Below are 27,809 nucleotides of genomic sequence, written 5' to 3'. Positions count from 1 at the left end.
TTGTATGCAAATACTAAGGCATTTTATATAAGGAACTTGATCATACTTTAATCAGTTAATAGAATTGGGAGGTATAATCCACGGGGGAAGTAATCCCCCATGAAAACCGAGTCTAGGTACATTCTGCATGTCTGTCAAGATACTATAGAGTTGATTTTAGGTGCAAGTTTGGACTAGATGTTTACTGGTTTTTCCTACCTTTAAATTCTAGGTTCCTGTATAACTGGTGAGGAAACATACTCTCCCATCAAGAAGTCAGTCTCTGGGCATATCCAGTGGTAGACCATTGGTTTAACATGCACAGAGGACCAGGGTTTCATCCCCAGTATTACAACAGTCTGCTTGAGAGATCAAGTCCACTACATTGCCTTTTTTAAATGTATAGGGGCCATGCTTTGAGTCTTAATTTTCAACTCTACATATGGAACCATGAAATTTCCTTTAGCTTTCTCAAACATTTGGTAATGCATTTGCTTTTCATTAGTCATTTTAGTCTCTAATCTGAAGGCGATGTGGAAGTTAACAACATTCTATAGAAACAATTACTAGAGGGGCAGACTTGACTGTCTTGGGGAGAAGCAGCTGAGTCCTGAGTTTGAGGTGGTAGCAGTAGTCACTCAGCCATCTACTGCAAAAAGATGTTCCAGCTTGGTTGCATTTGCTTTCCTGTCTGGTCTAGGTACCTGCAAGAAAAAGTGATCACTCTGACCCCTACCTAACTACCCTAGGTTGAGTTTTGCTCGCTGACTTCCTTTACCTTATCCCAACCTTATTCATTCATCTACACGTGCTTAGAGTCTAGTCTCTCTCACCCAGTTCTCGAGCATTTCATCCGTGCCCGTGGCCTTCCTACATAACATCTCACACCGAGGTTACTTACGCAGAGGTCCAATCTCGCTTAGTCTTCAACTCGAGGACAGGCCGGGCCCGAGTCGGTTTCAGTTTCAAGTCCCCCTTTAGGCATCCAGGATATCGCAGACATCAGTATTAGCTGAGTGAATACAAACGTAGGAGGAGGACAATAGACTCTTTCCCCGAATTCCCAGAACATCTCTGGCGGTGTTATCGGTGCCAGAAGGCTGGCAGACAGCGCGAAGGGGAACTGGGGAGCCCAGGGACGGGCCGAAGCTTACTAGCTGGACCAGAGGCGCGGCGGGGCCGCCCTCCTCGTGACTCCTCCCCCGCCCCTCGGCGGCCGCGAGTCAGGTGATTCTGAGCACGTGATGTACACCACCAACCTTGCTGCTTCCGAGTGGCGTCTCGGGGAGCCAATGAGGGGCTGGGTCCCAGCTCGGAGCCTATCACTGCCCGGCTTGGGGGCGGGCAGGACGGCGGTAGCGGCCGGGGGCGGCGGCAGCGGCAGTGGCAGCGGCTGGGGAGGCGGCGGCCTGGCCTGGCCTGGCCTGTCAGGGCGCGGGCGGCGGCGGTCCAGCACCATGTCCCTGCAGTACGGGGCAGAAGAGCCGCCCCTCGCCGGCAGTTACGGCGCGGCGGATTCGTTCCCTAAGGACTTCGGCTACGGCGTGGAAGAAGAGGAAGAGGAGGCGGCGGCGGCGGGCGGCGGCGTCGGGGCGGGGGCTGGCGGCGGCTGTGGCCCGGGGGGCGCGGAGAGCTCCAAGCCGAGGATACTGCTTATGGGGCTGAGGCGCAGCGGCAAGTCCTCCATCCAGAAGGTGAATGGAAAGGCGTGGGGTCCTCCGCCCGCCCCCTCCCCTCGCCTGGCGAGGGCTCCGGTGGCCGGGCGCGGGGGTGGGGGGACGGAGAGGGAGGGCGGCGGCCGAGCCGGCCTGGCCTGGGCTCCAGCGCGGCACTTTCTCCTCTACTGCTGCGAGTGCAGAGCTGAGGCGCCGCCCGCGCGGGGACCCCGGAGTCGGCGGGGGCCGGGTAGAGTTCGGGAGGCGAAACTGACTGGAGAGAGGTAGGTGTCCCGGGCCCCGCCCCACATCGCCGCCCCTTGGCACCCAGTCCCTGACGCCGGGACGCGACGGTTCTCACGTGGAGAGAGCCTGGGAGACTCCCTGTCCTGCACTAAGGCTCCGGGGCACCTGAGTTCTTGTGCTGAAGTCTTGAAGACTTCGCTGAGACATTATTAGAGCGGGTGCTGTTACTGTACGTATCTGAGTACCTGTGATCTAAGTGTAGTTACAAGTGATACTTGTCTGGTAGGTGTGTAGTTATAAAAACCTTAGGAGTCTTTCTGTTTGGCGACAGTCATTCTCTGTGTAGCCCAGGCCACCCTTGAACTCAAGATCGTCCTGCTTCCTTCTTGGGAATGCTGGGATTATTACACCTCAACATCAGGCCATTTATTTTAACATTGGATTAAGAAGGAAAGGTGAGGGCATACTTTTTCTTTTTCGGTTCTGTCGTGGGGCCTGAACTCTGGGCCTGGGCGCTGTCCCTCAGCTCTTCAGCTCAAGGCTAGCGCTCTACCACTTGAGCCATAGCGCCACTTCCGGCTTTTTTTTCTGCTTATGTGGTGCTGAGGAATCGAACCCAGGGCCTCAGGCATGCAAGGCAAGCGCTCTACCACTGAGCCACCTTCCCAGCCCAGGCATACTTTTTTTTTTTTTTTTTTTTAAATTAAAGGGCAAATAGAGGCAGAACTCTGCGTCTGTTTTTTTCAGCCTGCCATCTCTGTTAGACACACAGCGAGCTTCTAACAATTTATATCCTAGATCCCTTGCTTTCCCCCATTCCACTCTGTTGGGAAGGTCTATCTTAAAAGTAAACCTCGCGATGTTTTGTTTTTTCATAGAGAAGCTCTCTTTCGAATTTTCTGCATTTCTGTGTTTTGTTTTTCATCTCCAGCAAGACTTGCCTGTGTTGATGTTTTCAGCAAAGTGATTTTTATTCGACTTGTTACCGACAAAATTGTGCAAGTAACTTCAAGTAACTTTTTATCTTTATAAAGACTTGTTACCGACAAAATTGTGCAAGTAACTTCAAGTAACTTTTTATCTTTATAAAAGATAAAAGTAACAGTGAGAGCCAAAGTATTACTTAGTATTGAGGTTTTTTTTTTTGAGCCTAGAGTTAGTAGGCTAACCTCTACCAGTGATACATCCCCAGTCATGAGTTGACTTTACCCTTTCTTGTGTTATGGGAGCTGCCTATTCCCTACTTCCATAGGCCTTCCTCCTTTGGATATTTTCACTTTCTACTTAGACTGCGAACTTAGCCAGGCCAGTATCCAATGTTTCATTTTTTATTCCAGAACTAGTTAAAGTAGGCATTTGAGTAACTGGTCCTGTGCCTTGAACTCTGGGCCTCTGAGCCTCTTTCCCCTTCCTCCCCCCCCCCCCAAAAAAAAAAAAAAAAAGCTGGTCCTACAGCACTGAAGCCACACCTACTTCCAGCTTTTTGCTGGATAGAGATGTGTTTGCCCAGGCTAGCTTTGAACCTAGATCCTCTGATCTGAGTTTCCTGAGTAGCTACAATTGAATGACTTTGGATGAACAAAACTTAAACTAAGCCTGGCGCTGGTGGCTTATGCCTCTAAGAAGGCTGAGACCTGAGGATCAGGGTTTGAAGCCAGCCCCGACAGGAAAAGTCCCTGACTCTTATCTCCAATTAACTAGTAGAAAACCAGAAGTGGCACTGTAGGTCTAGTGATAGAGCTCTAGACTTGAGCAAAAGAGCTCAGAGATAGCACCTGGGACCAGAGTTCAAGACTTACCCCTTCTTCTCCCCCCCTGTAAAAAAAAAAAAGACCCAGTTTCTTAAACTTCCATGATCTCCTAAATGGATTTTGAGAACTTTAAATGCTTGTCAGAAAAACAAAACAAACAAAAACAACCACAAATGACAAAAACTTGAATCTTTTGTGTGTTGCATTCCTCTAATCCCAGCATTGGGGAGATTGATGTTGGTAAATCTTTTGAAGCCAATCTGACAGGCATAGTGAGACAATGTCAAAGTAAATCAAAACCAAAACAAACAATGTAGGCAAGTGACTACTAGTAGTACTCTAATGGTACTATTAAAATAGCAGAAAACTTTCAGCTTCAAAATAGATTGAAAATGGGAATTAATTTGCTATCTTTTGTCAGAAATAAGAATAGTAGCAATAGATTCAACATTCAATTTTTACCTTAATTTTCTTTCCTTCTTTTCTGCTACAGGTTTAAAATTTTCAGTGTTAATCCAGGGTAGCATTTTGAATGTACTTGTAACTCATGGTTAAATTCTGAGCTTATGCAGTCGTAAAATTGTCATTCTTTTTTAACAGGTGGTGTTTCATAAGATGTCACCCAATGAGACTCTTTTTTTGGAAAGTACCAACAAGATTTATAAAGACGACATTTCCAATAGCTCCTTTGTGAATTTCCAGATTTGGGATTTTCCTGGGCAGATGGACTTTTTTGACCCAACCTTTGATTATGAAATGATCTTCAGGGGAACAGGAGCATTGATATATGTCATTGATGCACAGGTAGTGAGGAATAATGATGTCTATTTGTTCTTCTTTTGTCATATACTCATAACTTTTTACTTTGTTGCTAGGTTCCCTGATAGTAGAAGAGGTACAGCTGCAGAGTGTTTTTTGGGGAGCAGGCTTGTTACTGTGCAGTTTTAGAGTATCAGGTGGTTAGACGTGATTGGTATCTTTGAGTCCTAGTTAATAAGCATTTGACTCTGGTTTCCTACTTTTATTGGTTAATAGTAGGTATTTCTGTACTTTATTATAATAGTGATATACTCACTGAAAAGAACTCTGGGCCTGGGCGCTGTCCTTGAGCTCTTCAGCTCAAGGCTAGCATTCTACCACTTGAGCCACAGTGCCACTTCCAGCTTTTTCTGCTTATGTGGTGCTGAGGAATCAAACCCAGGGCCTCTACCGCTGAACCACCTTCCCAGCCCAAGTCAGTATATATTAGAATGAGTAATTTACTTAAATTGTTTGAATTGAATTTAGTTCAACAAGCACTTCTTAAGGCCTACCATGTGGCAATTAGTCAGATGAATCCCTGTTCTTAAAGAGCTTACTTTATGTAAGCTTAAATATGCCAGTTAGGAATGCTTTCCAAGTGTTAGGTGCTTTCATATACATAAGCCAATCTACACAATTTTGTGAGGGTAGGTATTATAATTCCAGTTTTTCAGATGAGTGAGCTGAGATCAGAATTTAAGCAACTTGCCTAAAGCCATGTGCTTGATTAATGGCAGAGCTGGGATTACTTTAAAAATTCTATGTGGGAGAGATGTTTGTTTCCCTTTTCCTTAATATTACTGTATTCAAATAACAGGCTTAGGTTTTGAATTTCTAAAGAAAATGCAGAGCTATTTATTACTATAGGTTGGTGTATTTGAGTATTTGAATATTTATGATTAGGTTGATACATTTTCTGTAATTGGGGTGGTTTGAGGCATAACTCATTACTTGCTTTTTGTATGATTTCTTAAAAAATATTTTGTTCTGACTTACAGGATGACTACATGGAGGCTTTAACAAGACTTCACATAACTGTTTCTAAAGCCTACAAAGTTAACCCAGATATGAATTTTGAGGTTTTTATTCACAAAGTTGATGGTCTGTCTGATGATCACAAAATAGAAACACAGAGGGACATACATCAAAGGGCCAATGATGACCTTGCTGATGCTGGGCTAGAAAAACTCCACCTTAGGTAACAACATGTGTGCTTGATATGAGAGCCCTGAAAAAAAACCTGTGTGCTTGATATGTATTCCCATCTCTGTCATTACAGACCCCTTAGCTTACTATCACTGGTATTCCCTTTTCCAAGTATAGAAGATTTTGATCTCATCTCTGTTGAGTTCTAGTCTGTTTTGGGAGTCTGATATTACTGAGAAGTTGCTTTTCCCTGTTTTTGCATTTTCCTGGTGATTGAAAGTCATGTGAAATCATTGGTGCTTTTGCAAATTGATCTCCAGAGACTGGAGTCAGGCTGTTTCCTCATGGCAGAAATCTGCTTCAGGACATTTCCTCTTGGTTTCATCATTTTTCTTTCATTGCCAAATTCAAGAACTCTTGGTCACATTTGTTGTCAGAGTTAGACTTGGATCCAGATAGCATCTTTCTCAATAGGAAGAGCCTTTTAAAGGAAGTACATTTTAAAGCATAGGTTCTAATGTATCTTAGGTTCTTTTCTTTGCAACTACTGAGGCATGGCCGTATCCCTTAGTTTTTTTTTACTCAAAGCTGGTATTCTGCCACTTGAGCCACAGTTTCACTTCTAGCTTTTTGGTGATTAATTGGAGATAAGAGGCTCATGGACTTTCATGCTTGGGTTGGTTTTGAACTGTTATCTTCAGATCTCAACCTCTTCAGTGGCTAGGATTACAGGTATGAGCTATTGGCGCCCAGCATGTATCCTAGTTCTTACAATAGTACTTTTGTAAAATTCTGAACTTTGGGTTAAGTGAATTGATCCTATAAATTTAACACTTAATTAGGATTGTGTATTTGCATTTTGAAAGTATAAGAAGACTTATTTTGGTACTTTATCTTTTTTAGTGATAAAGGTAAAAATAACTTTTTAAAAAAGTGCCTGTGAAAATGTTCCTGTTTTGTGCTGGTCCTGGGGCTTTGACTCAGGGCCTGCACTCTATCTTAGCCACTAGTACTCTACCACTTGAGCTGTACCTCCACTTCCATTTTTTTGGTATTTAATTAGAGATAGGAGTCGCACTGATTTTCGTGCTTCATCTGGCTTTGAACCACAATCCTCAGAGCTCAGCCTCCTGAGTAGCTAGGTGGCATGAGCCACTAGCATCCAGCTGAAAATGTTGTCTTGATATTAACAGCCTAAAGGGGTAAAGCATAGGAGAGACAGGTGTAGTAATTTCCTTATCCTTGGGCCACTATAAAGACTTCCATTAGGCTTAAGCCAAATCTATTCCTACACCTACCTTGCCTTAGGCTTCAAAATCTTCCAAACTTCTAGCAAACTTTGTAGAAGAGTCTCACCTCTAGTTTACCTACATTTCTCCCACCCCCTCTTTTTTGGTGATACTAGGGCTTGAACTCATGCTCTAGTGCTTGCTAGGCAGGTTTTCTAGTATTTGAGCCATTCCTTCAGCCCTTAAAAATTAAAAACAGGTGAAATTATAGCTTCAGAAGTAAAATCCTTTTTTTTTTTTTTTTTTTTGCCTGTCCTGGGGCTTAAACTCAGGGTTTGGGTGCTGTCCTTGAGCCTGTTTGTATTTAAGGCTTGAACTCTACCTCTTGAGCCTCAGTGCCACTTCTGGCTTTTTTGAGTAGTTTATTGGAGATAAATCTCTAGGGATTCTGGCATGGGTGGCTGTAATCCTAGCTACTTAGGAGGGTCGGATCTGAGGATCGAGGTTCAAAGCCAGCCTGGGCAGGAAAGTCTGTGAGACTCTTATTTCCAACAAAGTACCAGAAAACCAGAAGTGGCGCTGTAGTTCAAGTTGTAGAGCACTTGCCTTGAGCTGAAGGGTTGAGGGACAGTGTCCAGGCCGAGTTCAAGCCCCACAACCTACCAAAAAAAAAAAAAAGTCTCCTGGGATTTTTCTGCCTCAGCTGGCTTTCAACTAGGATCCTCAGATCTCAGCCTCTTGAGTAACTAGGATTGTAGGTGTGAGCCACCAGCACCCAGCTAGTTCAGGCTTTTTGATGGTTAATTGGAGATAAGATTCTCAGGTTTGTCTACCTGGGCTGGCTTTGGTCTTTGATTTTCAGGTCTCAGCCTCCAGAGTAGTTAGGATAATAGGAGTGAGCCAATGATAGTCTGCTCCCTTATTTTTTTTTTTTTTTTTGCCGGTTGTGGGACCTGAACACTGGGCCTTGGCACTGTCCCTCAGCTCTTTAGCTCAAGGCAAGCGCTCTACCACTTGAGTCACAGGGCCACTTCTGGCTTTTTCTGATTATGTGGTGCTGAGGAATCGAATCCAGAGCCTCATGCATTGCAAGGCAAGTGCTCTACCACTGAGCCACCTTCCCAGCCCTGCTCCCTTATTTTTATTTTTGGCAGTCTACTGTTTTTTATGGAGGGGGGGTGTTAACCCTTGTTTATCTGTTCTCTACTGCTCCTGGGGAATATGATTCCCCTAAATTATCTGTGCATCCTATTGGTATACATTATCCTTCTGCATGTATCCAGTAGAGCTGTAGTAAGTAGGGCTTATTAGTTTCAGTAGAATTTTCAGTAAGCTTTCATTTTTAATTTTTATTTGCTAGGGACTAAACAGAACATTGTGCATACTAGGCAAGAGCTCTACTACTGAAATATGCTCTTAGCCTGCATCGAGCTTATATTTAAAATTGACCGGCCTAAGGATAAGGCTCTATTTGATTTCTGGTTTCTCAACTTATGAACATACTCTGGCTTTCAGGTTTTCCCTGTCTCCATTCACTTCCAACTCTTTCAAACCCTGGAGGATCCTCACTTTGCTAATCTCTGTGCCTAAAAGAAAGACTTAAAATTCTTTTTTTTGGTCAGTCTTGGGGCTTGAACTCTGGGCTTGAGCACTGTCCCTAAGCTCTTCAGTTCCAGGTGAGCACTCTACGGCTTGAGCCACAGCGCCACTTCTGGTTTTCTAGTGGTTTATTGGATTTAAGTGTTTCATGGACTTTCCTGCCCAGGCTGGCTTCGAAGTGTGATCCTCAGATCTCAGCTTCCCGAGTAGCTAGGATTACAGGTGTGAGCCACCGGTGCCGGCAATTAAAATTCTTTTCCTTCCTGCTTATGAGATCATTTGTTATTACATGCCCTAGTGCTCTTTGTGTATGTGTATGTGTGTGTGTCTGTGTGTATGTCTGTGTGTGTGTGTCTGTCTGTGTCGGTTGTGGGGCTTGAACTCTGGGCCTGGGCACTGCCCCTCAGCTCCTCAGCTCAAGATCTAGCGCTCCACTACTTGAGCCATAGTGCCACTTCTGGTTTTCTGGTGGTTCATTAGAGAAAAGAGTCTCACAGACTTTCCTGCCTGGGCTGGCTTTGAACTGCAATTCTCAGATCGGCTCTAGTGTTCTTATAGCTAGAGTAAAGCCCCTTCTTTCATAGGATTAGGTTCTTAGGTTAGTTCCTTGTGTCTTTAAAGTAGCCATAGAGCGGTAAACACAGTTCTGTATTTCTGAGCTTGATAGAATCATGTGGTGATAGGTGTACTCTTGAGTGAAAAATCAGGCAGAATTGTCCACAGTACTTAAATTGTTAAAGGCCTCTCTCTTTCAAACTTATGTTTCATATTTACAAGTATTACTTTTCTACTCATACATCTTTTTTCAGGCCTTTAAGCTCTTGTTTTCTGGACTCCTACATCCTTTCTTCTTATGCTATGTGTCTAAATCTAAATGCCAGTTGTATATTTTTGTTTATTCAGATGAAACCAGGGTGGAGTGGCAGTAGACTTATTTACTAAGCAAATACTTAGTGCCCAAGACTAACAAAAGTCTCTTTCCTCATAGAGCTTACAGTTGAATGAATAATAGCTCAAAGCTTTTACAAATTGAGTACTTAGTGCTATGAAGATAAAATGATTAGTGCAAAAGATAGAAAGGTTCAGGATTACTGTTTTAGGTAGATTGGTCAGGAGGTGGCATTATAGTAGAAACGTGAATTGTTATTTAGTGTAAATATTACAAATCTAGATTTCTCTTGGTGTTTTGACTTAGTTATATACTTAAACCAAGTTTTATGGGTTAGATTGCAAAGACATAGGAGAGTGTTCAAGTTTCTGCATCTGGAAATGCTTTCCAGTATGGGTTCCCTTAGTTGCTCTCTAGTAAATGCAGTAAAATGAGTGATCCTATAATAGGTCAGGTTGGAAAAATAGTCTTATCTTTAATAATGGGGATGGTAAACATCTTTTTAAATTACTGGGAGCAAATGTTAAGAAACATTAAATATTACATATTATGGTAGTTATTATTGTTTTTCTGGTAATTTCCAAATTAATCTTCCCATGTTGTGTTTTTACAGCTTTTATTTGACTAGTATCTATGACCACTCAATATTTGAAGCCTTCAGCAAGGTGGTGCAGAAGCTCATTCCACAACTGCCAACCTTGGAAAACCTATTAAATATCTTCATATCAGTAAGTGAGCTATTTAATTCAGTCTAATTGCCAATTTCATTTTTGTTAAATATATTTGTGTTTTCAGGTTTTCTCCAGAAATAGAGCTTGAAATACCCTTCTGTATTTTCCAATGAACTACTAAAATTTCCCCCATGCTTTCGTAATTATAAACATCTTCATAAGGGTTTGGGAGCTGGAAATGTTGCCTTGTGGTAGAGCCCTTTCCTAGTATGCACAAGGCCCTGGACTCAATCCCCAGAACCACAAATACAAAACAAAATTCTTTGTTAGACGTGATGGTTCACATCTGTTATCCCAGCACTTAGGAGGTGAAGGCATATAAATTTGAGGCCAAACTGCTCTACATAGCAAGTTTCAGATCAGTCTGGCCTGCAGAATGAGACCCTGTTTCAAGAGAAAATGAAAAAACAAACAAAAAATCCCTTCATCTTCATAATATCTGTATCCTTAAGAAAGAGTAAAGACTGGAAAAAATTGGGTGTTGGGAATGTGACTCAATTTAATTTTAATCTTTGCTTCATTGGAGATGACATTTAGAAATACTTTTCTTTCCTTGATAATTATAATTTTAGTATCATATTTTACTTTATTTATTTATTTTTTTGGTGCTAGTCCTGGGGCTTAAAATCAGGGCCTAGGCACTGTCCCTGAGCTTCTTTTGCTCAAAGCTAGCATTCTACTGCTTGAGCCACAGCGCCACTTCTGGCTCTTTTTGTTTATGTGGTACTGAAGAATCGAACCCAGGGTTTCATGCATGTTAGGCAATCACTCTACCACTAAGCCACATTCCCAGCCCATATTTTATATTCTTCTTTTGAGCATTCATCTTAAGGAAAAAAAGACTAACATAAATAAATTGAATACTTATTTTCTAAACATTATTTTGAAAGGACTCAGTGTGTGATATTCCTCACTGTGACTCTTTCTAGCTTTTTGGCTGAGCTAGATGTTGGCATCAAACTAATTCTTTTATGTTTGGCTAATTGCTCATATAAAGGCTTTGATAGGTTACTCAAAATAGATTGATTATAATAGGGCAGGATTATTGACAATATAGAATAGTTCTGTCTGAGGAGGTTATTTTTTGTTGGGGATATGGCACTGTTAGGCAAGCTTTCTATCACAGAACTATACTGGCAGCTTGAGAAATTCTTTGTTATTCAAGTTTGTTGGTGTTTTAGAAAATAATTCACTTAAGAGAAAGAAGAAAAAGATGGACGTATGTCAGTAAATCAAAGCAGATAATTCCACTTTTATTTTTTAAAGAGAATTATCTTGCAGTCTGAGCATGGTGGTGCATGGTTATAATCTTAGCACTTGGGAAGTTGAGGATCAAACTTTGAGGCTACTCTGGACTATGTAATGAGTCTTTGTTTAAAAACAGGTCTTATAATCAATTATTATTTATTTTTTGGTATTGGTTGTGTAATTAAAAATAACAGGTGGGGGTTGCATATATGTAGTAAAACAGCGTTTGCTTAGTATGTGAAAGGCCCTGGGTTTGATCCTTATCACCATAAAAAAAAGTAAGAAAAATGACCTTTAATGTATAATTAAAAGTGTTTTTCAATAATTCAATGTCTTTGATAAGTTACAAATTGTGATTCTTACAACTAACTAATGGCTGGGCACTGGTTGCTCACGCCTGTAATCCTAGCTACTCAGGAGGCTGAGTTATGAGGATCTTGGTTTGAAGCCAGCCTGGGCAGAAGAGTCCCCGAGAGACTCTTATCTCCAATTAATTATTCAAAAAAACTGGAAGTTGGGGCTGGGAATGTGGCTTAGTGGTAGAGTGCTTGCCTGGCGTGCATGAAGCCCTGGGATCCATTCCTCAGTACCACATAAACAGAAAAAGCCAGAAGTTGCTCTGTGGCTCAAGTGGTAGAGTGCTAGCCTTGAGCAAAAGAAGCTCAGGGACTGTGTCTAGGCCCTGAATTTAAACCCCAGAACTAGAAAACAAAACAAAACAAAAAAACCCAAAATGAAAAACAAAACAACAACAAAAAACCTGGAAGTAATGCTGTGGCTCAAAGTGGTAGAGTGCTAGCCTTGAGCAAAAGAGCTCAGGGACAGCTCCCAGACCCTGAGGTCAATCCCCTTGTCCAACAACAACAACAAAAGTTTCTGAAGGGGCTAGGAAGGTGGCTCAGTGGAAGAGCGCTTGCCTTGCATGCATGAGGCCCTGGGTTCAATTCCTCAGCACCACATAAGCAAAAAGAAAAAAGCTGGAAGTGGTGCTGTGGCTCAAGTGGTAGAGTGCTATTCTTGAGCTGAAGAGCTGAGGGACAGCACTTAGGCCCAGAGTTCAGGCCCCATGACCGGACCCCCCCCCCAAAAAAAAAAAAAAAAAAAGGATCTGAGGCTAGATACCAGTGGCTTACGCCTATAATTCTAGCAGCTCAGAAGGCTGAGATCTGAGGATAGTGGTTTGAAGCTAGCCCAGCAGGAAAGTCCATGATCCTCTCATCTCCAGCTAATCACCAAAAAAAAAGCTGTGGTTTAAATGGTAGAATGGTAGTCTTGAGCACAGAAACTCCTTGAGTAAAATCCCTAGTACTGGTGTGCACATGTATGTGCACCCATGCACATAAAAGTAACTGAATGCCCCTCCCCCCAAAAAAGTAACTGAACACTTCCCCAATTTTGTTTTTCCAAGAATTCAGGTATTGAAAAAGCCTTTCTCTTTGATGTTGTCAGCAAAATCTACATCGCAACCGACAGTTCTCCTGTGGATATGCAGTCTTATGAACTTTGCTGTGATATGATTGATGTTGTAATTGATGTGTCTTGTATATACGGGTAAGTTCTATACATATTTCTGTAAGATCTCAGACAAGTAGCAAAACACCAGTATTATTTGTTCAGAGGACTAATTTCAGATCCCCCTGGTAAGTACCGAATAAAGACTACTATTTTGACCACAGTGATTCAACTTGGAGCATGATTTCTCTGTAAACATTGCTGGTTCTTAATTTCAGAGAGGATGGCAAAGAGCACTTGGGAAGTGAATGGTGTTGGATTTATTTATCACTAAAAATTTTTCTTGCCTCAATTTGTAGAGTTTGTATTGTTATCTTCTCTTAATGTGACTTAGGTAGATTGAAAAGCTAGATTAATTTATTTTAAGTTGTATGAATAAGAAAACAAGTGCTGGGGCTGGGAAGGTGGCTCAGTGGTAGAGCGCTTGCCTTGCATGCATGAGGCCCTGGTTCGATTCCTCAGCACCACATAAGCAAAAAGAAAAAAGCCAGAAGTGGTGCTGTGGCTCAAGTGGTAGAGCGCTAGCCTTGAGCTGAAAAGCTGAGGGACAGTGCCCATGCCCAGAGTTCAGGCTCCAGGACCGGACTCCCCCCCCAAAAAAAAAGAAAAGAAAATAAGTGCTGGTTCCTCATTTAACCTCAGGCTTTGTAGAACAGGGATTCTAAATCTGTTTCAGAGTACAAAGAAACAAGGTAATCAGAATTTTATTTGTTAAAAGGACTTAGACAGGACATTTAACTCATACATCTGACTTTCCAGAATAAAATCTCTAAAATGTGAGGTCTCCTGTACTCTGTATAGAAGAAAAGAGAGCAAATAAGTGATTTTGTAGAAAATAAAACTTTTGGGCTGGGTGCCAGTGGCTCATGTCTGTAGTCCTAGCTCTTGAGGAGACTGAGATCTGAGGATCTTGGTTCAAAACTAGCCTGGGCAGAAAGTCTATGAGACTCGTATCTCCAATTAACCATCTGAAACTGGACGTGGCACTGTGGCTCAAATGGTAGAGTGCTAGCCTTGAGCAAAAAAGGAGCTCAGGGATAGTGCCCAGGCTCAGAGTTCAAGCCTCCAGACTGGCAAAAAAAAAAAAAACAAACAAACCCCAAACCCAAAAACCCAAAACAAAACATAAAACAGCTTTTGACTTGGCACTGTTGACTCACAACTGTAAGCCAATAAACTATGCCCTTGCCCGCAAAAAAAGCTGAATTGGAGTTGTGGCTAAGTGGTAGAGCACTAGTCTTGAGCTAACAGCAACAGGATGGATAGTACCCAGGCCCTGAGTCCAAGCCCTAGGACTGGTACAAAAAGTAAAAACCAAAAAACAAAACAACTTTGGAAGAATTTACTGATAACATTCTTTGTACCTCTGATAATCCATATTCACATAGTTAATGTCAGAACTCCCAAGGTGTTTTTTAGCCTCTCTTACTTTCTAATATCTGTGTCCTCTGTTCTGCTTCACCTCTGATCCTACCTGTTAGCTTGATCTCCATACTTAGCTTTTCCTGGCTGCCTCTGAAAAGGAGAAGGCATTTGTCTTACCATTTCTGGACCTGTCTCATTTCAGTTTATTCCTTTTTCACTTTTATGATCACATGTTCTCCTTTTATTTTTTTCCATAATGAAAATGAGACAAGACTGTTATATTACTCAGGAAAGTTTCATGTTCCCCATTTCTAAAAATATATGAGTAGAACATTTGCTTTTTCTTTAAAACAAATCAAGATTTCATAAACAACCTTTTTCATAATTTAAAAATCAAATTTGGACGGGTGCCGGTGGCTCATGCCTGTAATCCTAGCTACTCAGGAGGCTGAGATCTGAGGATCACCGTTCAAAGCCAGCCCGGGCAGGAAAGTCTGTGAGACTCTTATCTCCAATAAACCACTAGAAAACTGGAAGTGGTGCTATGGCTCAAGTGGTGGAGCACTTGCCTTGAGCTGAAGAGCACTGGGACAGTGCCCAAGCCCAGAGTTCAAGCCTCATAACTGACCCAAAAAAAAAAAATCAAATTATAAAATTATTTTTACTGTAAGATTGATGATAAATTGCATATACTGTAGAGTTTTTTTTTTTTTTGATCTGGCCGTGGGCCTGAACTCTGGGCCTGGGCACTGCCCCTCAGCTCTTCAGCTCAAGGTTAGTGCTCTACCACTTGAGCCATAGCACCACTTCCGGCTTTTTTCTTTTTGCTTATGTGGTGCTGAGGAATCGAACCCAGGGCCTCATGCATGCAAGGCAAGCACTCTACCACTGAGCCACCTTCCCAGCCCATACTGTAGAGTTTTTAAAATGAGACCATTATTTCACTATTCCCAACATTATATATGCAGTTTGATAATGTTCTTGTAATTTACTTCTTACTTGACTATTGTTTTATGTTTTTTTGGAAGAGACTGTATATAATTTATTGTAGTTTTTAGCTTGTAAAATTCACTTTGTATTAAGATTCTATAAGATATTTAGTAGACTATTCTAGTTTTTATATTCATATTTTTTTACTTGTAGCAATCTTCATATTTAAGATCTTTCATTTGTAGACTTGTCAGTACAGATTAATCTGAGGGAAGATTTGAAGCCAGGTATAGTCCATGTAAACAAGATAGTGTGAGTGAACACTGCATTTTTAGAGAGGAAGTGTCTGTTGTTGACACTGATGAGCTTTTTATCCTTGCTGTCTTGCTCTTCAGTTTATTCAGTACTAAGTTCTTTCTCCTTTCATCTGCAGTCCAGAGTAGGCTGCTTCAAAGTCTGCTCCTTTTGACCAAACCTTTTCTACGTCTGCCTGGACATATTTTAAAATAAAATTCAGATAAATATACTTGCTTAAAAGCCTTAAAAACGACCAAAACAGCCAAGTGCCAGTGGCACATGCCTGAAATTTAGCTACTCAGGAAACTGAAATCTGAGGATCAAGGTTCAGAGCCAATCCTGGCAAGAAGGTCTGTGAGACTCTTTAACTCCATTAACTGCCAGAAAAAGTCATAGTGGAGCTCTGGTCCACGTGGTAGAGCACTACCCTTGAGCAAAGATACTCGGGGACAGCACTCAGCTCCCCAGTTAAATCCCTAGGACAGGCACAAGAAAACAAAATACTGAAACAGTTGGGTGCAGGTGGCTCATGCATGTAATCCTACTCAGGAAGCTGATATCTGAAGATTATGGTTCAAAGCCGTCCTGGGCAGGAAAGTCTGTGAGAATGTTATCTCCAACTCATAACTGCCAGAAAACTCTGGAAGTAGATCTTGGCTCTTGTGGTAGAATGCTAGCCTTGTGTGAAAAAAAAACCAACTCAAGAGATTGTGCCCAGGCCCTGAATTCAAGCCCCAGGACCAGCACAAAACATAGAAACAAAAGACCCTCCCAAAATATTTTGGAGCAATAGAGCAAGCCTTAAAAAAAACTAACTAGCATATTTAAAATTTTAACTTCATTAATCACTAAAATAAAATTAATCTTCAGACTTTATTGTGTGTGTGTGTCTGTGTCTGCATGTGCTTGCCCAGTATGCTTGGAGTCAAGTCAGACCTATGGTAGGCAAGTAAGGGTGATTCAGGATCATGTGCTGGCTCAGTATTAGAAGCATTGCAGCTTCTTACAGCAGCTTCCTCTGGATAGATGTAGCTTAGGGACTTTTTGCCAGGCATGTTTGTTGTTGGCCTGTTTCAGAGTTAGTACCTGTTCACATTTTCCATGTGGCACAGAAAAGGATCTACTTGACATCTAACTCTTAAGCTAAGAATATGTAACACAACTTCCTCTTCTCTAGTCAGGAGGAAGTAGTTTTCTTTCATATTGTTAAAACAGATGAAACTTAACTTTCCTTCCTTACTTTGCCTGGCCAAGTCAGCTTTATAAAAGGTATTAGAAACTGTGGGATTGAGTTAAATAAATTTGAGTTCTGACTTTGCCCAGGTCATTTTACCTTTAATGAGCTTCTATTATTGCAGGTTTAAAATGAGCACAGTCCTCTTATTGTCTTAATTTAGTTTACTTTGAATTTTTCCAGAAATAGGACTGTAGCAGTAATTCTGTTCTCCAGTTTATTGTAAATAACAATAAGATAACTTATGAAAAGTAAACTGGAGGGCTGGGAAGGTGGCTTAGTGGTAGAGTGCTTAGCCTGCATGCCTGAGGCCCTGGGTTCGATTCCTCATCACCACATAAGCAAAAAGAAAAAAAAAAGCTGAAAGTGGTGCTGTGGCTCAAGTGGTAGAGCGCTAGCCTTGAGCTGAAGAGCTGAGGGACAGTGCCCAGGCTCAGAGTTCAGACCCATGACCGGACCCCCCCCCCCCAAAAAAAAAAAGAAAGAAAAGAAAAGTAAACTGGATAGATAGCGTGCTTAGCAAATCTAACGTCCTGAGTTCAAATCTCAGTATCGCCTTCCTCCCCACCCCCCAAAAAATAAGTAAACTTAAGTTTCAGTATAGTTTTAAATCAGCCCCTTTTCAGTAAAATTAAAAATCAGTCCCTTTTCAGTAAAATTCAGCTTATGAAGAATAGAGAAGTAAAAACAGAAAAAGAACAGGCATTGTTCTACTACCAAAGACAACTGCTGGTAACATTTCTTTTTAGTATATTTCCTTTTTTTGTAAAAAGCAACCCTCTCTTTCCCCTTTCCCCTTTTAGGCAGTGTCTTGCTATGTATCTTAGACCTGGCTTTGAACTTTCCATCATGCTACCTCAGCCTCCTTTATCCTGGAATTACAGCTGTATATTGCTAACCTCCTCCCTGAACACATAAACTTTTTAAAAAAATGTGGTGGCAAATATATCTTTTAAAAAGGCAATTTTGATAACTCTTTCTGTTGGAAACTAGATAACCAATAGAGTTTTGCTGAGCAGATACAGAAGAAAGGACTCTGAGAATCTACTTAAAAATTGTTGGGCCAGGTGCGGATGGCTCACACCTGTAATCCTAGCTATTCGAGAGGCGAAAATCTGAGGATTGTGATTTGAAACCAGCCTCTGCAGAATAACCCCCATGAGATTCTTATCTCCAGTTAACCATTCAAAAACCAGAAGTGGATCTGTAGCTCAAGTGGTAGAGCACTATCCTTGAGCACAAAGAGGCTCTGAGTTAAAGCCCCACAACTGACCAAAACAAAATAAAGTGGTTGGTTTCAGTGTAATTCCTGTAGGTCTCTAGGTAGGAGTGTTCTTGTATAATCTAAGAATTTTCTTGTTTTTGTGAGGAAGAAAATTCTGAGAAAAGACATGATTGGCTTGGCATGTAAAGTATGTTTTGAAGTAGCTTGTTAAGATGGTGGTAGGTCCCATGGGGGCTCTGTTCTTTGAGGGAAGAGAGAAGGTAGCTCAGCTGAGCCTGCACACCATGATCTGAGCAGGTACTAGTAGCCCCATCTGGCATGGTATTGGAAATGTTGTCCTTTTTTGGTCAAGATCTGCATGTATTTTTACTGTTTTCTCCAAATGTTTCATTTTAGTAAGTAATGGATATGCATAGAGCTTTCTGTTTAGAACAAAAATTATTGATTCTAAGATTCTGCTTGGGAATCCTATATTGAAATGGCAACTCTGTTGTGATATATACATATAGATAAGCCAGTACCATTTTTTCTCATAGACATTTGGGAATATGGGTGGATAAACTTGTAACTGCAAATTAAATGTGACAAAATAACAAGTTGGGCAATGTTAATGAGTGGTACTTTCTTTTTAAAATAGGCTAAAAGAAGATGGAAGTGGAAGTGCTTATGACAAGGAATCCATGGCAATTATCAAGCTGAATAATACAACTGTCCTTTATTTAAAGGAAGTGACTAAATTTTTGGCACTGGTCTGCATTCTTAGGGAAGAGAGCTTTGAACGAAAAGGTAATGGCATTTTCAAAAACTGTTTTCATGTGTTTGTCACTTTTTCAGGTCCTTGAAAACAATAGAAAGTAATATTGCAAGGTTGTAATATTGAACACATAAATACATGGCTTTATTTATTTGTTTATTTTGTACCAATATTAGGGCATAAAGTCAGGACCTCAAGCTCTGGCTTAGCTTTTTCTCCTTGTGGCTGGTATTCTTTCACTTGAACCACTCCACTTTTTTTTCTTTTTTCTTTTTTTTTTTTTTTGCCAGTTGTGGGACCTGAACTCTGGGCCTGGGCGCTGTCCCTCAGCTCTTCAGCTCAAGGCTAGTGCTCTACCACTTGAGCTATAGCGCCATTTCCAGCTTTTTCTGCTTATATGGTGCTGAGGAATCGAACCCAGGGCCTCATGCATGCAAGGCAAGCACTCTACCACTGAGCCACCTTCCCAGCCCGCACTCCACTTTCTTTCTTTCTTTCTTTCTTTCTTTTTTTGGTCCAGTCGTGGGGCCTGAACTCTGGGCCTAGGCAGGCACTGTCCCTCAGCTCTTCAGCTCAAGACTAGTGCTCTACCACTTGAGCCACAGCGCCACTTCCGGCTTTTTTCTTTTTGCTTATGTGGTGGTGAGGAATCGAACCCAGGGCCTCAGGCATGCAAGGCAAGCGCTCTACCACTGAGCCACCTTCCCAGCCCCTCCACTTTCTTTCTTTTTCTTTTTTTTTCTTTTCTTGTTAAATAGAGTCTGCTCTGGTTGGCTTCAAATCATGATCCTCAGATCTCAACCTTCTGAGTGTAACTGATTATAGTTGTATACTGGTGACAAATGGTTATCTTTAAAAATAAATGAGCTTATAGGGATTTTTGTTTGTGTGCTGGTGCTAGGTCTTGAACTTTATACTTTCGCTTAGCTTTTTCTGGTAATGTTTTGTGCTCTACTACTTGAGCCATGCCTCCACTTCTAGCTTTTTACTGATTAATTGGAGTTGTCTTTTTGTTTTTTCTGCCCAGGTTGGCTTCAGACCACAATCCTCAGGTCTCAGGCCCCTGAGTAGCTAGGATTACAGGCATGAGCCACTGGTGTCTGGTTCAGTTCATACTTTTGTCCCTTCCAGACTGAAGTCCAGACTCTCCTTCCTTTGATATTTTAAGTCAAGTTATTTATATATTGTTATTTTAAAGGTGATAAAGGTGATATATAGAGGGGTTATGGTTACATAAATCAGGTAAAGAGTACATTTCTTTACTGACAAAGTCACCCCTCTTTCTCTCCCAGTTTTTCCCTCTCATCCCACCATCTCACCCACAAAAGTTTTTATTTTAGACCTTTTCTTTCTTCAAAATTCTTTTTTTTTTTTTTTTTTTTTTTTGCTAGTCCTGGAGCTTGAACTCTGGGCCTAGGCTCTGTCTCTGAGCTTCTTGTGCTCAAGGCTAGCATTCGACCACTTGAGCAACAGTTCTACTTCTGGCTACTGGGCTGGCTTTGAACTGGGATCCTCAGATCTCAGCCTCCTGAGTAGCTAACATTACATAGGCGTAGCCACCAGTGCCCAGCTCCCTGAGTTCTTTTTGCTCAAGGCTATAGTGCTCCATAGTGCGACTATGGTTTTCTGGTGGCTAATTGGAGATAAGAGTTCCAGGGTTTTCATGCTGGCCTGACTTTTAACCTCAATGCTCAAAGACTAGCCTCCTGAGTAGGTAGGATTACAAGCATGAACACTAATGCCTGACTTTTCAAATCTTTTTATTAGCTGTTGATTGACTATAGTTTGTTTCTAGCTGAACCAATCTACTGAAGCTATTCCTTGAAAGGTGGTGCCTTTCATGCTTCATTCACTCAGTCTTCTGACAATTGTGGCCCTGTAAGTCCTTCCTTTTTCAAAACTTTCTTCTCTCTGTTTCCTTAAAACTGATCTATCTGGATCATTTTGTGTTTGGATTTCTGTCTGTCTCTCCTTTTTCTCTAGCTGCTTTATTTTTCTCCTAGTTCTATGTTCTTCAGAGTTATCTTCCCAGTTGTTATTTTATCTTTTCTTTTGGCCAGTTAATAGGGCTTGGACTGAGGGCCCCGGCACTGTCCCTCGGCTTGTTTGCTCAAGGCTAGCACTATACCACTTGAGCCACAGCACCACTTCTGGCTTTTTCTGTTTATATGGTACTGAGGAATTGAACCCAGGGCCTCATGCGTGCTAGGCAAGCACTCTACCACTAAGCCACTTCCCAGTCCCCCAATTGTTACTTTTTCTGAGGTCAGTTTTTCTAGTCCATGGTTTGGGTTAATCTGTTTGTGACTAAAAAATTTACATCTACAGCTCTCCCTTGAGCTCATGTTCCATTCCTGTATTTGGAGCTATTAGTAAGACATCTTCATTTAAATATTTGGTGTGGTGATCACTGTGGCAAACGTGGACAGATGTTTCATGACATTTCATGATTTGGCCATCTAACTTCTGTCACAAGTTAAGCCATTTTTCTTGTGTCCTTTTTTCTTCCTTTCCTCCCTCTCTTTACCTCTCTCTCTCTCCCTCTTTCTTTCTTTCCCTCCCTTCTTCCCTCTCTCCCTTTCTCCTCTTTCTCTCTCCCTCTCTCCTCTCCCTCTCTCCCTCTTCCCCTCTCTTCTCCCCTCCTCTCCCTTCTCTTCTCCTCCCCCCTCCCCTTCTTTCCTTTCTTGTGTGCCAGTTCTGGGCCTTGAACCTCAGGACCTGGATACTGTCCTTTAGCTTTTTCTTTTCTTTTCTCTCTCTCTTTTTTTTTTTTTTTTGTTGTCAGTTGTGGGGCCTGAACTCTGGCCTGGGTGCTGTCCCTCAGCTCTTCAGCTCAAGACTAGCACTCCACCACTTGAGCCACAGCGCCACTCCTGGCTTTTTCCGCTTATGTGGTGCTGAGGAATAGAACCTAGGGCATCATGCATGCAAGGCAAGCACTCTACCACTGAGCCACCTTCCCACCCTCCCTTAGCTTTTTCATTCAATGCTAGTGCTCTACTACTTGAGCCATACCTTCACTTCTGGCTTTTTGGTGGTGAATTGGAGATTTGGTGATTGGAGCCCAGGTTGGCTTTGAATTGCTATCCTCAGATTTCTATTTCCTCAGTAGCTCGGATTATATGCATGAGCTATCGGAGCCTAACTCCTGTTATTTCCTGCCTTCCTGCCTTCCTTTTCTGTCTGTCCAGGACTTGAACTGTGGGCCCTGGGCACCCTTCCTCAGCTCTTCAGCTCAAGGCCAGCGCTCTACCACTTGAGCCACTTCCAGTTTTCTGGTGGTTAATTGGAGATAAGAGTCTGATGGACTTTCCTGCCAGAGCTGGCTTTGAATTGAGATCCTAAGTCCTCAGATCTCAGCCTCCTGAGTAGCAAGGATTATAGGTGTGAGCGTTCGGTGCCCAGCTTCCCTGTGGTTTTCTTGGAATTTTTCTTCCTGTTCTGCATAATTAAAGTCTTGCTGGTATACTCAAAAGTTTAGTCATACCATGTATTTTCATATTTTACTTTTTCTGAATGTGAATTGAGTGATTTGAATATTTGGTGCCAGTTCAGAGTTGGGATCTGTGAAGCTGTGAAGCTTTCATTGACAACTTTGCCCTGTAGTTGTCTCTCTCTTCATTGGACGTTTTTCACATTTGTGATTAATTGACACCAGATTGTTTTGATTTGTTTCTTATGTGTTGGCCTTATGCTGCAGCTAGCACATCCTTGAAGGCTAGATCATATCTGCTGGTTCTGACACATTGTACCCTCTGTCATACTGTTCAGTGTTTAATGACGTTCATCAAATTGAATGTAAATTATTGGAAGATCACACTGTGTTTAGACCACACAATGTATTTTTATATTTTACTTTTTTTGAATATGAATTTTGTGATTTGAAAGTTTGATGACAAGGCTGTTAATTTGGTCAAGGTGGCAGTCAGATTGCGCATTGTGGTTCACACAGAAGGATGCTGTGATGGTAGATATACATGACAACCTAGCTCTTAGTTGGAGTGTAAGTTTTTTTTTTTGTCGGTTGTGGGACTTGAATTCAGGGCCTGGCCGCTGTCCCTGAGCCCATTTGTGTTCAATACTAGTGTTCTACCACTTAAGCCAAACACTACTTCTGGTTTTTGAGTGGTTAATTGGTGATAAGAGTCTCATATGGACTTTTCTGATTTAGCTGACTTCAAACTATGATCCTCAGATCTCAGCCTCCTAAGTAGGTAGGATTATAGGCGTTAGCCACTGGCACCTGGCAAAGTATTTATATTTTTGTTTGTCTTTTTTTTGTCAGTCACAGGGCTTGAACTCAGGTCCTGGGTGCTGTCTCTGAGATTTTTTTGCTCAAGGCTAGCACTGTACCACTTTGAGCCACAGCTCTACTTTGGGAGTTTAAGAATTGCTAACATTTTATTAACCTTGGCTGCAAATCCAAGTAATGGAGGCTTAAATAAAATGGAAGTTTATGTCTCTTTCACCTTTAAAGAAGCTTGGAGATTGACAGTCTAGTGCAGCTAGGCAACTTCTCTTCCTGTCTTGCCCTTCTTAGCATAATGAAATGTCACCCTGTTCCAGAAAGGAGCTCCAGCCATATTACCCCTATTCTAGACTTTAAGAAAGAAGAATAGAGGTGGAAAAAGGAATGAATGCATCCTTTTCCCCTTACAGAGAGTTCACAGATGACCTATAAAATTTATACTTACTGCAGTGGCCATAATTGGCCATTTGGCTGTACTTAATTACAAAGTGCACGGAAGGCTGGGAATTGCATTTTAGCTTGGCACCAGTATGTTCATTCAAAATTAGGGTTCTGCTTCTAAGAGAAGAAAGGAGATAGAGTTAGAGTTGGTAGGCAGCTAAGCTATTTTTGTCTCAAATTAACACTTGTCCATCAAAAACCTGACATGGAGCCGGGCGCTGGTGGCTCACACCTGTAATCCTAGCTACTCAGGAGGCTGAGATCTGAGGATCATGGTTGAAAGCCAGCCTGGGCAGGAAAGTCTGTGAGACTTTTTTTTTGGGGTCCGGTCGTGGGGCCTGAACTCTGGGCCTGGGCGCTATCCCTCAGCTCTTCAGCTCAAGGCTAGTGCTCTACCACTTGAGCCACAGCGCCACTTCCGACTTTTTTCTTTTTGCTTATGTGGTGCTGAGGAATCGAACCCAGGGCCTCATGCATGCAAGGCAAGCGCTCTACCACTGAGCCACCTTCCCAGCCCATGTGAGACTCTTGTCTCCAGTAAACCACCAGAAAACTGGAAGTAGTGCTGTGGCTGAAGTGGTAGAGTGCTTGCCTTGAGCTGACGAGCTGAGGGACAGCACCCAGGCCCAGAGTTCAAGCTCTCAGACCAACAACAACAAAAACAAAACAAAAAAACCTTACACAGAACTGATAAACTGCCCTTCCTGAAGAGGCATTGCAGGCCACTTAGAACTCTGACAGTCTCTGCTGCTTACCACTACTCAGCAGTTTTGCTAGGTTGACTGCTTGTTTTTTTCAGTCCTTTAATGGCTGCCTGAAGAGTGGTAAAAGGGAGTTTATAATTCAAAAAGTATTTTTCTTTGACTCTGGGGTTTATTGTAAACTTAGTATATTTACCTTTTTAGTAGCTCTGTTAGATTAATTGTCCTCCATGTACACCCTGAGGCCCTAAAGAAACCAGTTTTAGGGACTGGGAAGGTTGGCCAGTGGTAGAGCACTTGCCTTGCATGCATGAGGCCCTGGGTTTGATTCCTCAGCACCACATAAGCAGAAAAAGCTGGAAGCGGCACTGTGGCTCAAGTGGTAGATCACTAGTCTTGAGCTTAAGCTCTCAGGCCCAGAGTTCAGGCCCCACAACTGACAAAAAAACCCCCCCAAAAAACAAAAAACAGTTTTAATAATTTTCTATGTGCTTTATAATTTTCCCAGTGTAGAGAATTCCTCAGGTGTGGGTGTATGTCTTTTCTGTCACTGAATATTTATTTCCTGGTGGATGTGTTCACAGTCTACATTCAAGACGGGTGATTTTTTTTTTTTTTTCTTCCTCTTGCAGGTCTGATAGATTACAACTTCCACTGCTTCCGAAAAGCTATTCATGAGGTTTTTGAAGTGGGTGTGACTTCTCACAGGAGCTGTGTTCACCAGAGCAGTGTCCCCAGCCTGAAAGCATTGGCACACAATGGCACACCACGGAATGCCATCTAGTCTGAATCTCAGCAGCTGAGGCTTGGTGCCAGCTTACTCCTCACTCCAGGTTCAGATGCCACATGCTACAGGACATGGGAGCTGCTGCTTGTGGGAGCCTAATGCCGGTCTCACTAGAGACGAGGCATAGAGTGTCTTATTTGGATGAAAACCTTTTTTCAGTCGGCAGTGTACTAACTGAAGCTACTCTTCCTTCCTTCCTTCGTTCCTTCGTTCCTTCGTTCCTTCCTTCGTTCCTTCCTTCCTTCCTTCTTTCCTTCCTTCCTTCTTTCCTTCCTTCCTTTCTTTCCTTCTTTTAAAAAATTTTTTAGTTTTTTATTTTTTGAGGCCTCAGAACTCAAATAGGTCTTTCTTTTTTTGGTCCTACTTCAAGTAATTGGATATTTTGGACCTGGAGATAACACCAGTTACCTATCCTTTTCAGGGAATACTGCTGTCAATTCCAGCTGAAAATAATAGAAAAAAACCCTGAATTTTATGTGCTTCCCTTAAGTTTTTTCATTTAATTAGTTTCTAAAAACCCTGCTTTGCTTACCTTCTAACACTGCCTCTCAGATCTCAGTTTGGGAATTGTATATGTAAGACCTTTTAAATTCATTCACTTGCTCACTCAGAAGATGCGTCGTCTGAAGCAAAGGACATTCCTGTATTTGTGAGGAAGGAATGAGAGGAGATTTCTGTGCCGCATCGGGTGGAGAGCAAGGCTCAGCACTGGCTGCATTGGTTCTCCTGGAAGTGTTGAGAAAAAACTTTGAAACAAGAAAATTTTTGCACCTGTGTTTTGGGTACCAGATGTGTGGGTTCTCCTGCACTTGATAAGTGACCATTCACAATGTAAACAAAGGGAATTTAAGACAAAGTAGTTTTCCCACAGTCCTCTTATAGGGGAGAAACTCATGTCCCTGAAATATTCAGCCCATTTTCTTTTAACCTTGATAGCAACTTCTGCATCCCTTCATTGTGAGCTATCTAGATTCTTTTAAGAACTGCTGTTTGTTGACCAGGAATGGCCCTATGGCACTGGTGGACTGTCCACTGGGGTTGGAGAGAGTGTGGTGCCACAACTTGTGTTGTTTTACACTTTGTCTCCAGTATTTTGACACCACGTGTCAACAACTGTGGTACTTTGTTTGCCTAGAGTTTGAATTCAATAACTGTTCCTTTTTGTTGATGGTTGATACCCCCTCCATTGATTTAAACTTAAACACATTATTTTTATTCCACCTGCTCAGTCATGTATATTCCAAAGCCACTGGACCACTTGAGTACATAAGTGCCACTGTTGAATGAGATCTATATATTCAGGTCTGTAACCTAACAGTGTGACTTGGAGTGCTTCCTGCAAATGACTCTGACTGTTGAGTATTTACATGGACCATAGTGATATCCAAAAGAAAATGCTTTTATATTTATAGATTATTTCATTGAACTATATATAAAATGGGTATCAATAAATGTATTTACTCCAAAATCAGTTTTCATCCTTGCCTAATATGGGAGGGTGACATGATAGAATATTGGGTTGTCTCACTTTCGTTTTCCATTTCCTGTTCTTTTGCTACCTTGTGTGGTTAACAATATTTCTGTTTCAGGACTTTAAGGTTCTGAGAATCCCATGGTCTTTTTTTTTTTTTTTTTTTTGGTCAGTCATGGGGCTTGAACTCTGGGCCTGGGTGCTGTCCCTCAGCTCTTCAGCTCAAGGCTAGTGCTCTACCACTAGAGCCACAGTGCCACTTCTGGTTTTCTGAGTGATTTATTGGAGATAAGAATCTCATGGACTTTTCCTGCCCTGGCTGGTTTTGAACCTTGATCCTCATATCTCAGCCTCTTGAGTAGCAAGGATTATAGGCGTGAGCCACTGGTGCCTGGCAGTTCCATGGTCTTGTGTGTAGACATCTTCCCTTGCCCAGGTGAAAATGTGTTTTGGCTCAGTGTTTGTTATCAAGAGTCTTCATTCCTGGATGGGGAATGTCAAAGCCTAGCATGGCTGATGTGTCTAAGCTAAGGAGTAAGAAGATAAGTAGAACAGGACTAAGTAGAGAGTACCAATTCCAGTTTGGTTGTGTTTGTTAATCTTTAAATGTTTATGGAAATACGTTGGTGGTTGGCATCTAAGTTGATAGGTGAAATGTCTTCACTAGTTTATCATCTAGGAGGTAGAGTTTGAAAGTTATTTAGTTAAATCATTGGGACTGCTTTAGAAGCTAAAATTTAAAACTCTTGAAATGGACATCACAAAATCAATGTGAAAAAAACCTCCTTAAATAAGATAAATATCCTTTTTTTGGTGCTTTTCCTGGGGCTTGAACTTAGGGCCTGTGTGCTATCCTGAGCTGTTTTTGCTCAAGGCTGGTGCTGTACCACTTTGAGCCACAGTTGGACTTCCAGCTTTATTTATTTATTTATTTATTTATTTATTTATTTATTTATTTATTTATTTATTTAATGGGTGTAGGTAGTTGGAGATAAGAGCCTTGAGATTTTTCCTGCTTAGGCTGAATTTGAACTACGATCCTCAGATCTCAGCCTCTTGATTCTGTATCCTTTTTAATGCGATAGGGGCTGGGAAGGTGGCTCAGTGGTAGAGCGCTTGCCTTGCATGCATGAGCTCCTGGGTTCGATTCCTCAGCACCACATAAGCAAAAAGAAAAAAGCTGGAAGTGGCACTGTGGCTCAAGTGGTAGAGCGCTAGCCTTGAGCTGAAAAGCTGAGGGACAGCACCCAGGCCCAGAGTTCAGGCCCCACGACCAGCCCCCCCCCCCCCCCTCTCCAAAAAGAATCCTTTTTAATGTGATAGAAACAAGTCTAGAGAAGTAAGAGCTCTTCTGAGGGCTGTAGATAGGCTGGTTGGTGTTTGGTGTAAAATCCAAGTCAGGGTACTGGAGAGTGGAAGGGATGCTGTTATTCCTGAACAGCAAGTACAAACTGACACTATCCCAGGTAAGCCAAGGGTGGTTAAGCTAGTCATGGGTATGGCTAGTGGCAAAATTGGATTTGGCCCAGTACTGGCTAATGCTTAAAATCCTAGCTACTCAAGAAGCTG

At 41.9% G+C, this 27,809-nt stretch overlaps 1 protein-coding gene across 1 annotated transcript; it reads left to right on the top strand.

Moving 5' to 3' along the window:
• Positions 1–1,330: 1,330 nt before the first annotated feature.
• On the top strand, positions 1,331–26,237 carry Rragc (Ras related GTP binding C). The gene is made up of 7 exons (XM_070008865.1): positions 1,331–1,673; positions 4,232–4,435; positions 5,431–5,630; positions 9,909–10,023; positions 12,683–12,825; positions 18,475–18,623; positions 24,615–26,237. Exons 1-7 carry the CDS (start codon positions 1,437–1,439, stop codon positions 24,764–24,766), a joined length of 1,200 nt encoding a protein of 399 aa, XP_069864966.1. The 5' UTR covers positions 1,331–1,436; the 3' UTR covers positions 24,767–26,237.
• The last annotated feature ends 1,572 nt before the right edge of the window (positions 26,238–27,809 follow it).

Source organism: Dipodomys merriami, unplaced genomic scaffold (assembly GCF_024711535.1).
Source record: "Dipodomys merriami isolate MVZ:Mamm:240054 unplaced genomic scaffold, mDipMer1.0.p SCAF_71, whole genome shotgun sequence".
NCBI classification, from domain to species: Eukaryota; Metazoa; Chordata; class Mammalia; order Rodentia; family Heteromyidae; genus Dipodomys; species Dipodomys merriami.
Note: the sequence above shows the minus strand (reverse complement) of the source record. Positions and strands in the feature narration are given on the sequence as shown.

Bases quoted from the DNA above. Each gene is read 5' to 3' on its own strand.
- Rragc (XM_070008865.1), top strand. From the start codon at position 1,437: ATGTCCCTGCAGTACGGGGCAGAAGAGCCGCCCCTCGCCGGCAGTTAC. The intron at 5,631-9,908 runs GTAACAACATGT...GTGTTTTTACAG, and splicing joins CTAGAAAAACTCCACCTTAG to CTTTTATTTGACTAGTATCT. The intron at 18,624-24,614 runs GTAATGGCATTT...TTCCTCTTGCAG, and splicing joins AGAGAGCTTTGAACGAAAAG to GTCTGATAGATTACAACTTC.